A 13,792-nucleotide genomic window follows, 5' to 3' on the forward strand; every position below is an offset into this window, starting at 1 on the left:
AGTCGATTCCGACTCATAGCGACCCTATAGGACAGAGTAGAACGGCCCCCATAGTGTTTCCAAGGAGCGCCTGGTGGATTCAAACTGCTGACCTTTTGGCTAGCAGCCATAGCGCTTAACCACTATGCCACCAGGGTTTCCTACAGGACCCCGGAGACTACCAGATCTGGAAATGAGCTCTATCCCTCATCAACTCAAATCAGGTCAGCAGCTACCACAGAGATATTGCCTGGGAGAGTTGATGCACTATCTCGTGCAGCATCTACTTAGAAGGCCCTCTATTGCTAGGTAGATAAGAAGGGTAGTTATCATGTGTATGGTAAGTGTTTGGGTGCTTACTGACCATAGGCACGTTAGTTAGGAGGAGACTCCTATACAGAGTTATCCTGAAGACCACTCTTTTTGCAAGTTATAGAAACCATCAGAGTGCCCTTTGTTCTGTTCAGTAAACATGTAATACTGACATAAACTCATCCAAGGGCATATGTCCTTGTTACCCAAGGTTATAACATAGTGAAATCAAGGCTTGGAAATGTTCACTTTGTGTACCTTTAAGGAAGATTAGATATGTAGATTTAACTATGTCATTCATATTTTAAGTAATTATTTTTGTCATTTCATTTGCAAAAGGTGTATCCCTTTGTAAAATTCAACTTTTCCATCTCATTTGATACACAAACATGTTTGAAACCCCACACCGTGGTTAGCTTTTATCCTTTTGTTGCCATGTATTTTTCTTGAATTATCATCTTTGCTTTGTTTTGTTTGTTTGTTTTGTTTTTTTGCCTGTTTTCCTGCCCTTTTACTAATTTTCCATAGCTGCCAAAATGGTGCAGAAAATTGCCTGTAAGTACCAGCTAGGAGGTGATTAAATACAGCCTTGTTTCTTTTAATAGATTTAGAATGTAGATATTTTGTTCCCACTCATCCTTGCTTCCGCTATTAGAATGAAGGCATTTTGTTTGCACTGAGTTAAACCCTGCTCACATGTAAGTTAAGAATGTAGGCAAGCTGTTGTTGAGGAAGAAGCTGACAAATAGAGCTTCATCTTATAAGATGCCTAAGAGACAGGAGTATTTTTTTGTAAGGAGAACTATATTTAAAATGTGATGCTTTCAGCCATAAAGTTTTCTGAATGTTTTCATCAGCCCAGATTTCTGCGCAAATAATAAACTCTGCTGGTGGTTTTTGAAGCCCAGGACTGGTATATTCAAATAAAATTGCCTAGCCCAGAGAGTGACTTTGTAGAATTGTTCCTTCTCATACCAGTAGGAAGCACTCCTGTCTTTGGGTGAATGCCTATTTCCTGAAATGAGGATTTTTGCATTGTTTTTATTGTGAAGTCACGGTGAAAATACTATGCTTTTTAAGTGCAGCCAGAAAGTGTGCTCATATGACCTGAAAAAACCAAAAAAATCAAACCCATTGCCGTCAATTCTGACTCATAACGACCCTGTAGTGCTAGTGGTGCAGTGGTTAAGAGCTCAGCTGCTAACCAAAAGGTGGGCAGTTCGAATCCACTAGCCACTCCTTGGAAACCCTATAGGGCAGATCCACTCTGTCCTGTAAGGTCGCTGTGAGTCGGAATCAACACAACGGCAATGAATATGACCTTAAAAAACCAAATCAAACCCAGTGCCGTCGAGTTGATTTTGACTCATAGCGACCCTATAGGACAGGGTAGAACTGCCCCATAGAGCTTCCAAGGAGCACCTGGCGGATTTGAACTGCCGACCCTTTGGTTAGCAGCTGTAGCACTTAACCACTACACCACCAGGGTTTCCATGACCTTAGAAGGTGCTTATTAACTGGGGTCTTATCTACACTGTGGTAGTTAATACCTGACATTCAAAGCATGGCATGTCTTGCTTTGAAATTCCTATCAAAGATGACAAAACAGGCAGAAAATTCCTCACTCCAGAGTGTCCTGAGAGAAAAATTGAGTTTTCAGGTGCTCTGTTGTCTGTCCATCTCCCCTGCAGTGATGTGATAGAACCAGTCAAGTCTCCTATGGTTTGTTATTTCACTTCTGATCCCCTTTCCAGAGACCTGCCCCATAGAACCTAGGTTTACCTGGGGCATCACATCAGGTTCATCAGAAAGGGTCTTTTACAAATAACAGATGGGCCATGGAGAAAAGTAGACAGTGCCAGCATTAGTGCTCCTAAGTTCCCGAGGGCACTGCAGCTTTCATTTTTTTCTAGAGATCTGGCATTGTCACCCTGGCCCCCCAGGACTGCTCTGTCTCTTGATTATAGTACTCATAAAATCCTGTAATGACCAGCATCAGTAAGTCAAGAGCTTATTCTTTCAACATTTATTAAGCACTTATTGTATACAAGGCACTATGCAATGCTGGGGTGCAGTGATGACAAGGCACACAAGATAAGTTTATATTCTACTTGGGGAGAGAGATACTAATCAAATAAACAGATGATCCCAGTAACTCACCTACCTAGTGTTGGGAATGGGAAAGATTCATTTGACTCACAAAGTTCCTCAGTTTCAAATATGAACTTGTCCATTGGGAGTTTAACATAAAATTTGACCTGTGAAGAGGCAAAGGCATACTTTCTAGTGACCCATAAGAGATCTTTGTCTTGAAAGAACTACCATCCTACAGATAAAATTATACTCACATGACAAACTTGGGACCAAAAATTGCCACCCACTGTTGGCTCATCCCTGCCAAGAGTTCTCAAAATCTGTATAAGCTATAGGAGTTTAGGATAAGTCCTTTACTGCTCCAAACCTCCTTGGAATTTAGTAGCTGCTTTTCCTTCAGTTTTTTTTTCACAAGAGAACAGTGATATTTGTCTGACCATTTTCCAGTTTTTTGGAATTCATCAGATATCAGTTGATGGTTGGGATATGGCTTTATTCCGTTCATTATTTGTAACACCCAAAAAAGCTTTTGCCTCTGGTATCCACCGCAGTTGAGGGCCATTGTATGGTATTGAATTTCTGGAACACGTTGAACCTTTTGATAGAAAAGGAGAAAACACAACTTAATTTGTTGTCCAAAGGCAAGGGCTTATTGGTACAGATGCAGCTGGGCACTGGGGCCTGGCTCAAGTGAGTGCAGAATACCAAGGAAAAGGGAATGGAAGAGCTCTGGCCTTAGCAATGAAACCCTGTGTCAAATAGGAGAGTGGCTGGAGACCAGGCCACAGGTCCTCCTATGGGCCTGGGTTAGAAGAATGAGGAAAGACCAGCTTGGGGTACAGTAGGTACTGGTAACCAACACTTTGCAGGGCCTTCCCCTGCCTGGGTTTGGGCAGCGTGTTTGCTGAAGGGTGTCTGTTTTCTCTGGTTTGTCTGGTTTGTCGTGGAGACCCCTGTTGCATGTTGAGCAGTCTCAGTTTCAAGCCATAGTCTGTAAACCTACCATCCCAGGGAACACCGTCTCCTCTATCATGAAGCAGACTTGGCCTCATGCCCAGATATGGCCCATCAAGGCTTAGCTTTGACTGTTTCTGACACTGGGACAAACAGAAATGTGAAAAGACACAAAATCCAACTGATTTTTCTATTTGTTCTTCCCTTCCCCCATGCCCACCCCTGCCTCCGTCCCATCACCACTTAGGATGAATCTCTTCAGCGTCTGCAGAAGGAGTCTGATATCTTACAGAGAACATATGCGCACTACTTTGATCTCACAATTATCAACAATGAAATTGACGAAACAATCAGACATCTGGAGGAAGCCATTGAGCTCGTGTGCACAGCCCCACAGTGGGTCCCCGTCTCCTGGGTCTATTAGGCCTTTCCCCAGATATCTGATGCATAACTGGGAACCACCTCATACATGGAAAAGCCTCTTTGTTATCGGCCTTGTGTCAGCAGGTCGTGGTCCCTAGAGACTACCTAGTTGTAGTGTGACCTACATTTATAATTATTGTCATGTCCGAATAGATAGGAGGAGAAAATCAATCACACACTAATTTAAAGAGACAGTATCTTTTTTAATCAGTTCTCCTAAACTTTAATAAAATGTATCTTTAAATGTATGTATTATTCAATCCTTTGGAATGTTATATTTTTGGAAATCATAGCTTTTTATTTCCAAGGCCCCTAAAAACTGCACAAAATAGATGCTGCTTTCTATAATCTATTTTAATAATAATAAAAAAATGACTCTGTTACCTTGATTGGGGGTGGAACACTACATTCTTTTTAGAGTCTGATTTTATGGATTGGAGTATCATTCTTTCCTTTATTTATTTGAAATAATTAGTCTAGTGATTACAAAACAGTCATAAATTTTTAAAGGCCTTTTTTCTCTCTTTTTTTCTTTTTAGAGTAGTATTTTTTTTTAAGTCCTTTTATGTAACATCCAGATAATGTGATACTGTCTCTTTGAAGCACCCTGTAAACCTTTTAGAGATTTGAAGTTGGGTCTTGACTCTTAATGCATGTGGACAGTCGCGAGCGTTTATGCTGTCGGTGTGTCTGTGTTGGACAAAAACAATCTGTAATCTATACAGCAAAGTACATTCCGTTCATGGGGCACACCCAGGGGAATAAGAATAAAATGCTATTATGACTAAGTTGTAAACCTATGCACATCCCTTGCATTTCGGGCAACTTTATAAAAAAAAAAAAAAGAAACTGATTTTTATTAATAATAATCATGTAGTGAAATGTGTTTGTAATTTTGTCTCAATTTAATTTGTTGTAAGGTGGGAGGGGGAATTGCTGGTTTCACCATTTCAGATCTGTGTTGTCTGAGAGTATTAAGGTTTTAATTAAGCAAAGCAATGAGGATTTTAATATGTATGTAATTGTTTTAAAGCACCCATTTTAAGAGAAAATACTGTGCAATGAAGAAACCAGTTTAGGCGTTTGCTATAAACTGAATTATTCCAAAAGAATAATCTATAACAGCCCTGTAAATTCCTTTAAAGTGATAACTAACAGGACGGTTTGACCAAACTTTTTTTTTTAAATATACTTCATTTTATGTGTTCAATAATTAAATGCCTTTGGGTCCTTCATTTCATTATAGACTTGTTCAGTTTTACAAGCTGATAATCTTTTAGGTTTTATAGTTCATTTGATGCTCATTGAACCATCAGAAAGCCCAGGAGTGAATGTCAGTTGGCGGGGCAGCAAAATAACCTGAGAGAGTGCAGCCTGGACCACGGCTGACTCCCAGAGAGTGTGTGCCCAAGAGCCATGGCGGCCATGGATGTACCGGAGGCCATCTGTGGTTTCTACTTCCTCTTGCTATATCCCTTGGCACAGGAGAATAGTCTTTCCTTGTTGGTTTAGATACATCAACCATCTCACCACCCTTCCATGAGGTCCCACTCTTTTAATATGGGAGATTAGGGCTTGGGATTTTCAACTCTTTGCCAGAGGTCCAGTCAAATGTTTTTCATTAGAGTTTGCGCGTGTGAAGTTGTCATAGTAACCTATGATTCTTGGAAAAAAAAACATCATTTTTTCTTCTTATACATTAGATGGCTTCAGTCACTTTGTGCCTTGGCAGGATGTGCAGGGTGTGTTCTGAGCTAAACAGCTCCTCTTAAAGGACCAAACAGAGAAGGCATTTGTATACTCCTTTTATGTTGTCAACCCCCCACCTACTATCATTAAACAATGCTAATTTTTTTTCTGATGTTGTCCTTTGTCAGTGGCAAGATGAGTCTGCAACTTACTAACAAGGTGTTGAGTGAACTACTTCTCTCTGGGCCCCACAGCAGGATGACCAAACAACCAAACCAGAGACAAGCTCAACAGAGGTCTAACCCTGGATGGAGAGAGGGATTTAAATCTAATTGATGCCAAGGCAAGACAGTCATTCCCGTAATGGTACTGACCACAATCCGGGCTCTTTTCAGTATCAAAGTGCCCACTCTACCTCTTTTCCATTGAAGCACAAAGAATACAACTAACACATGGGAAACAGAAGCTTCCCTTCCTCTGGTAGAAAAACCCATGCCCCTGCTTGCCCTTTGAGACCAGATCTCCAGAAATGGTGATGATGCCTACCTTATCCCATCCGCCATGTTCATAAAGGTGAGTTAAGCCAAGGAGGAGAAAAACGATACCAATTTAAATGTACGTGACCCCAGAATTCCGAAGCATGCCCTCTTAGTCTCTTTCTGCATCCTCTGAGAAGCACACAGGTAGCCATTGTTCTTGCCATTGTGCACCTGGAGAGATGCCTGCAACCAGAATTCCTGTCAGAGTTCTCTAAGATGCCATTCCACTAATAGGCATCTTCTCGAAAACAGTGTCTTTATGACCTGGCAGAAAATACTTAAATTTCTAAATTCAGAGTAATTTCAGTACATTGCTGCTGCTGCTGCTGCTACATTGCAATTGTCCAGTAAGCAATCAGAGAAAATTGCTAAAAGCTTCTTTACTGCTTCCATTCCATCAGCAAAACCATTTTTTTTTCTTTTTAAAGACCAGAGCAAATGATTAGATTATTAAATCTTATCAGCGGCCCATTGAAGTGTTGAAGAGCTATATTCTGAGGTTCCCTACCCCACGCAATCCCACTCCCACAGCAAAATAGGGAGGTGTTTTTATACGTGGAATTCTTTGTTAAAGAGAGGAAATGTCCTAGTTTTCTAGTCATCCAGCGTATTCAATCTTAACACTAAAAAGGAAAACGTTGCTCAACTTAATTCATCTGTAAGTTTCCCTGTGTCAAGATAATATTGTAGCCTCTTAAAATGCAATTTGCAATTAAATATATCTGCTGTCAGATGAGACGGTTTAAAATATTTGCTCAGAAAAGGAAAAGAAATGGTGACCTACTTCTCGCTTTTTTGCATTCAGAAGACACTGGCGGCAGACTATGTAAAGAAGCTGCAATGTTCCCCACTGCATGAAGGATTGCAGAGTGTTCCTTCCTCCTTTTTAATTCCACTTCACTCGGCTGGGGCCCGGCGGCCAGGGGCCAGCCTTCCTCTAGTCAGGCAGGCCTGGAATCTACAGCACTATTCCCTCATTAAAGCCTTTGATCTCCTCGCTGCAGCTTTTGTTTTTTTAACCACTTGCAAGTATCTGTTCCCTGAGGCTTTGAGCTCATCCTTTGAAAAAGTTGAGTCAACTGAGCAACCAGGCAACTGAACAGTGACCATGCCCAGAGGAAACAGACCCTAGAGAAACTGCCCCTTAAGGACAAGGCAGCCACAAGGAAAAGCTCTTGTGTCTCCCACCCATGTGATGTCCTTTTTTTTCATTCCAGGTCAATGACTTGGGGCAAAGAGAACCCGCTGCTAAAGCTAGCAAGAAAACTGTGTGATAGATAAATTCTTAATAGAAATGCCGTCCACACATTGTCTCCTTGGAAAGAGGAGAAGACACCTTGCAATCGGTATTCCAAAAGCCAACCCCTTCCTTCCAGGCCTCACTCCTCCCCCTTCCTGTCTTCCATCATCAAATTGGGGTTTCTCAGAACTGAACATAGCCTCCTAATTCCATCCTCTTTACAAGGGCTTACAATCCTGAGGCTGGTTACGGCAAGTTCTTTTCTCTTCGTTCTGCTCTTCAAACTAGTTCTCCTCTTAGAAAGATTGTTTGCTTCTCACTGCAGCTTACAGAAGGGTTACAAGCTTGAATCCTAAATCATTTTATTTTGTAGACGTTTTCCTTTCCTTATTCCTTTAGAAATAAGATTTTCCTCTCTTTTTGGCATCTACCGTTACGAGAAGACTCTTGTTAGACTTCATGCTTGATTCGTTTTGCTCATGCACTCACAAATCAGTTTGCCTTAAATGTGGAGATACTAGAAATCTCAGATTTTCCAGCTCTAGTGAGTAAATTTAGATGTCACGTACACCAGGTAATGGACAAAAGGGAGAAGGAGAGTTACGCTCAACAGTCAACATCCCTCTTCCCATCTGGTCTTTTCGCTGCCACTCTTCTACAGCAGAAGTTGGGCAGACACAGCCCCCAGGAATAGCAGTAGGCAGAGGGCTGTACCATCTCTAGGGCAGGCAGTACCCAAGTCTTAGCTCTTCAGGGGTATGGTACATCCTGAGTTCCCACCACCTCTCACCTGACACCCCATCAACTATCTTGAGCCTGTGCAAATGGACCGAGCAAAAGAAAATGGAAAGACATGTTTGTCATCACACAGGAGACCTTGTTTCAGACCCCAAGCACAACTCCATTATCTGTATGCTTAGCAACTTGGGGCTTTGTTCCCTTCCCACTTGAGCATTAGCTCCAGTCTCTCTGGTGTGCGACCGAGGCCACCTGCCAGTGTTTTCACTGAGTCTTAAATCATGTAGGCCTGGGGGTGACCATCTCTGGACCCAGAGGAAGTACAATCTCTAGAAGGAGTTCTGCTTGGGAGTAGAAATAGGAATTCCTCCACAGTGAGTGGCCCCAACTATTTTTTTTCCTTTTTTATTTTTTTTAAGAGACAGAGAACTGGGGAAATTTACTTACAATCTCAGCTGTCTCCAGAAGGTCATCCAGGCAGGTGGGCAGTGGGCTGCTGGGTGCCACAGGCAGGATGACAGATGCGAAGGCCGCACAATCCTCAAGTGCTGAGGCCAGAGCATCGTGTTTAATTGCTGTGTGTAGGCGCGTCACCATTCAAACTCAGTTCTGGGGCTGCTTTCCATAAGATTTTGCCAACGTGTTCTTTTTTCTGTATGTATTCTTGCCTTTTTATAAAAGGTTTTGAAGTAATGTCTCAGTGATTAAAAAGAGAGAGAGCTGTGAATGGTTATTGTGTATCTCACCGTATCCAATTGTAAGTATTTGCAGGGTACAGCAGAGCCTTAGAGTGCAATAGCGTCCGTGCAGGAGATGTCCTTCAGCATCCAGGAGATGAAGGAATTTGAAAGGTTCGGATTCTTTGTAAATGTCCTGGTTTTCTTTTTCTGTGTGTATCTATTTACATGCCTTAGCACACACCCCTCCCTTCCCGATCGCTTGACCCTGTGGCCAGGATAACCAGACGCTGGTGCACTGCCAGCACAGTACAACAAGTCGACGGAACCCTAATCTGTTATCTCTGGTATGACAGGGAACGAAGAGAAACTCCATAGTATTCTTTGTAGAATATACATACCTGTAGGATGCTGTGTAATGGGAAACCATAGAATTGGGTTTTTGTCATTTCAAAGTTGGAGAAATGTATGAATAAAATGTATAAAACACAAAAAGGCAGTTGTCTCCTCAGATTGCAGGTCAACCAACTTGGGAACAAACAACACGAGGATTAGAGGAAGAGGGCTGACGGGATTGTGAAAGGCCTCTGGGAGTTCCTCTGTGGGTTAGGCCTCACAGACCTTCCCAGAGGAGCTCGGCCCAGGCCTCTGGTGCTCATCCTACACGGGCTCTGTCTTTAGCCGTGGCTGTTACCGACTGCATCCGGAGAGCAGTTAAAGCTCAGTGACTTACAGATTTAAAATAGCATCAGGTTTAAGAAAAAAAAAAAAAAAACTCAAGTTGTGACATCTCCTAGAAATAGAAATCTAAATTGATGTTAGCAGTGTAGGCGCTGCAGCATGTAAAGCCTGGCCCGTTTTTTACTTTTGTATGGAAAGCCTCTAGAGGAAGCCTCCTCCAGGGTTGTTGCTCTGCCGGATTCCTTTAGTCTTTTGTGGTCCGATTGAGTCTGGAGTCTGAAATGTGGCTTCTCCTGTACCTCAGAAGCTTACTTTACACATTCGTCCTTCCTCACCCTTGACCTAGGTTTGGCCTGAGAGAAGAACCATGCTGGCTTCAAGAGAGCCACACTTCCATGTGTCTACACTCACACATCCCCCAAAATAGACTATGCCCAAAGTTGCTTACGTGGCTCACTTTAAGAAGACCCATATTAAGGAAACACAAGTTAGGAGTGATTCTTTGCTTTACTCAAGCAAAGCTCACTCTACGAAAAAAGTATTTATAGGAGGAATTGAAACCAGAAGTCTAGACCACATGCAGACACAAGAAATTGAGCCCCTGGCCTTTTGATTCCAAAAATCCCAAGTAATCTTTCTGTAGCCTTCTTACCCTAGATGCACAGAGGACCAAAACTATAATGCTTCCATCAAGCTTATTTTCTGAACTTTGTGGCATTCAAAACACTTCCAACATGTTGATATTAAGTTGGTAGAAATGAATATAAACGTGTTCGCGCACTTTTTCCCCAGATGACTGTGATAGGATACACTGAGTAAACACCAGCAGGTATCATTCTGTGAACTGCTGTAGCAGAGACAGGTCATCTGCAAAAAGAATGCAGCGAGATTGATGCAGGAACAATGTAGTAATGAGAGCCAGCAATCCAGCTAAAGGGAAAGGCTACTCCAGGTGAGAATGTTCCAGAAGGCAGCATCTTTATCCAGCACAAGACATGGGGCCTGCCGATGAAATCCCATGATTATGGCAGTGTCAGGGATCCTGCATCCAGCACACCTGCTCTCCTTCCCCAACTTAACCTTGCAGGGCATGGGTAGATCACTATGAGTTTCCAGGGGAGTGGGGTAAGGGGACAAGTTACCACTCTTGCCATCTTTCCATCCCAAAAGGTACCTTTATATCTCCCTTCCTATAGCCACTTGCCCTACAGAGAATCTGGCTCCCTTCTGCTGCCAAAGTGGTCTGAGGAACTCCTTGAGAGGGGTAGTGGGGGTGACAGCCTGTTGGGACCTTGCATGTGACTCCAGGCCCGTGAGATGTTAAACTAAGGTTGGAGATGGGAAATCAAGACTGATGAAGGCAGATGGTGGAGGCTCAGCCACCCAGCTCAACAGCTTATCATGGAATTTACATCTTTCTGGGGTGGTGGGAATGTTCTGTTTATTCTCTGGGGTGGTAGATACATGGGTGTATACAATTGTAGAAACTCATCAAACTGAATACTTAAAGTCTGTGCATTTATTTCATGTAAAATATACCTCAATTAGAAAAGAAAATGAAAAACCATACGATGGTCTTCGCAGCTGCCAAAAAAATCATTTGACAAAATTTAGCACTCAGTTCTAGTTAAAAAATTAAAAAAGAAAACCCTCTTATAAATAAGATAGAAAATATCCTTAGCAGATAAATAATATCAGTTTCAGCCACAGCCAATATAATCTACACAATAAAGGCATTGAAACTGTCATTTTTTTTAATTACCTAAAATTTTTTTTTTTAAATAATACACGATCTTGGTCAAAAAATTAGAAAATGTGAATAGCTAAAATAAAAAAGTAGATTCAACTAAATCCTGCCACTCAGAGGCAGAGACAACCACTAAAAACACTTCCGTATGTCTTTGTCAAACTAGTATTTTTTTCCATGCCAAATATATATATATATATATATATATATATATATATACACATAATTTTTAATGCAGTCAGGGAAGCATACTAAACACACTGTTCTATAAATTATTTAACATACCCTACCCAGTAAGCCAGTTGTCATCAACTCTAACTCAAGGTGACGCCAGGTGTGTCAGAGTAGAACTGTCCTCCACTGGGTTTTCAATGGCTGATTTTTTAAAAAATACATTGCAAGCCCTTTATTCTGGGCTGCCTCTGGGTGGGCTCAAATGGCCAATCTTTTGGTTAGCAGCCAAGTGCCTTACCATTTGCACCACCCAGGGACTCCAACATATCCTACCCCCTTTATTTTTCAATATTGTTTTTAAAGCACTGCCCAGAAACAGAACAAAGTATAGACATTAGAAAAGATAAGGCAAAATTGTACATATTTGCTAATAATATCATTGTATACCATAAAACTCCAAAGAGGACAACTTGACATCTACTGGAGTTAACAAAGAACAGGGACAAAACACACAGAAATTAATAGTATTCTTCCATATAAAGTTACAAATTTTAAAATTAAAAAAATGTCATTCTCAAATGCAACGTTTTTTAAAAAACTAACAAAATTCATGGCATCTGTATGAAAATAGATGGAGTCCTTGGGTGGCAGAAATGGTTAAGTGTTCAGCTACTAACCAAAAGGTTGGCAGTTTGAATTCATCCAGCGGCACCTCAGAAAGTCCTGACAATCTGCTTGTGGAAGGTCACAGCCATTGAAAGCCCTATGGAGTGCAGCTCTACTCTGCACACATGGGGTCACCAGGAGTCAGAATTGACAGCAACTGATTTTGTATGAAAAGAAGACAAATCTGAATTGAGAATAAAAAGACTTGGACAAACAGAGAGGGAGCGGGCTGCTCCTGGATGAACTATATATTTTAATGGCACCAATTCTTTCCAAATTAATCGGTAGATTTAATACAATACCAAATCAAAACCCCAACAATAATTTTTGGGACCTTTATAAAATGACTGTTCATCTAGAAGAATGGACCATGAGACAGTTAGAGGAAATTCAGGGGAAAAGTAAGAGATGAGTAGCCCTGTCAAATGTTACAATCTGTTCTAAAGCTAAAATAATTAAGAGGCCATATACCAAAATTAGTTTCAGGCAAATTAAAGCACTAAATATAAAAATTAAATGAAAAGAATATAGAATTAGCAACATGGCTCCCTAGACAGATGCACCACACCATCCCTCTGCAGCAAAGACCCAAAAAACTAAGTAAAACAGATGCACATCAATCCTGGAACCCCAAGCATCAAATCAAGGGATAAAGAACTATATCAAACACCAAATGGAAGACGAAACTGACAGAAAACAGAGAACAAGGGGAGATATGGAGTGGAGGTCCCCTGCTGTCTTAGTTACTAGTGCTGCTATGGCAGAAATACCACAAGTGGATGACTTTAACAAACAGAAGTTCATTCTCTCACACTCCAGTAGGCTAGAAGTCCAAATTCAGAGCATCAATTCCAGAGGAAGGCTTACCTCTCTCTCTGTCAACTCTGGAGGAAGGTCCTTGTCATCAATCTTCCCCTGGTCAAGGAGCTTTTCTGTGCAGGAAGCCCAGATCCAAAGGATGTGCTCTACTCCCAGAGCTGCTTTCTTGGTAGTATGAGGTCCCCCTGTATCTCTGCTCACTTCTCTCTTTTGTATCTCAGAAGAGATTGGCTTAACTTGTAGATTTATCTTGTAAATTGAGTCTACATAACTGCCACTAATCCCATCTCATTAACATCATAAGATAAGATTTACAACACATAGGAAAATCACATCAGATGAAAAATGGTGGACAATCACACAATACTGGGAATCATGACATAGCCAAGTTGACAGATACTTTTGGGAGACACAATTCAGTTCCATGATACTTGCCAACTAACAAGGCAGCCTTGCCACACGACAACTATGAGCCCAAGAGACAGAAAGGGCTACATGAACCAGAGACTTAACATCATCCTGAGACCAGAAGAACTAGATGGTGCCCGGCCACAACCGATGACTGCCCTGACAGGGAGCACAACAGAGAACCCCTGAGGGAACAGGAGATCAGTGGGATGCAGACCCCCAAATTCTCACAAAAAGACCAGACTTAATGGTCTGACTGAGACTAGAGGAATCCCGGCGGTCATGGTCCCCAAACCTTCTGTTGGCACAGGACAGGAACCATTCCTGAAGACAACTCATCAGACATAGAAGGGACTGGACGGTGGGTAGGAGAGAGATGCTGATGAACAGTGAGCTATTTGTATCAGGTGGACACTTGAGACTGTGCTGGCATCTCCTGTCTGGAGGGGGGATGGGAGGGTAGAGAGAGTTGGAAGCTGGCACAATTGTCATGAAAGGAGAGACTGGAAGGGCTGACTCATTAGGGGGAGAGAAAATGGGAGTATGTAGTAAGGCGTATATAAACTTATATGTGACAGACTGACTTGATTTGTAAACGTTCACTTGAAGCTCAATAAAAATTAAAAAAAAAAGACTCAGCAAATACAAAAGC

The 13,792-nt window shown here is 41.7% G+C and overlaps 1 protein-coding gene across 8 annotated transcripts in view; it reads left to right on the forward strand.

The window, feature by feature from the left end:
- Window positions 1-9,106, forward strand: part of CASK (calcium/calmodulin dependent serine protein kinase) — a 454,527-nt gene extending 445,421 nt beyond the window's left edge. For all 8 annotated transcript variants that reach the window (XM_049873006.1, XM_049873008.1, XM_049873009.1 and 5 more), the window contains one exon: window positions 3,587-9,106. In XM_049873006.1, the coding sequence (XP_049728963.1) occupies window positions 3,587-3,763 (177 nt within the window). In that variant the 3' untranslated portion in view covers window positions 3,764-9,106. The remainder of the gene's footprint in view (window positions 1-3,586) is intronic.
- Window positions 9,107-13,792: the final 4,686 nt, after the last annotated feature.

Source organism: Elephas maximus, chromosome X (assembly GCF_024166365.1).
Source record: "Elephas maximus indicus isolate mEleMax1 chromosome X, mEleMax1 primary haplotype, whole genome shotgun sequence".
Classification (NCBI taxonomy): Eukaryota; Metazoa; Chordata; class Mammalia; order Proboscidea; family Elephantidae; genus Elephas; species Elephas maximus.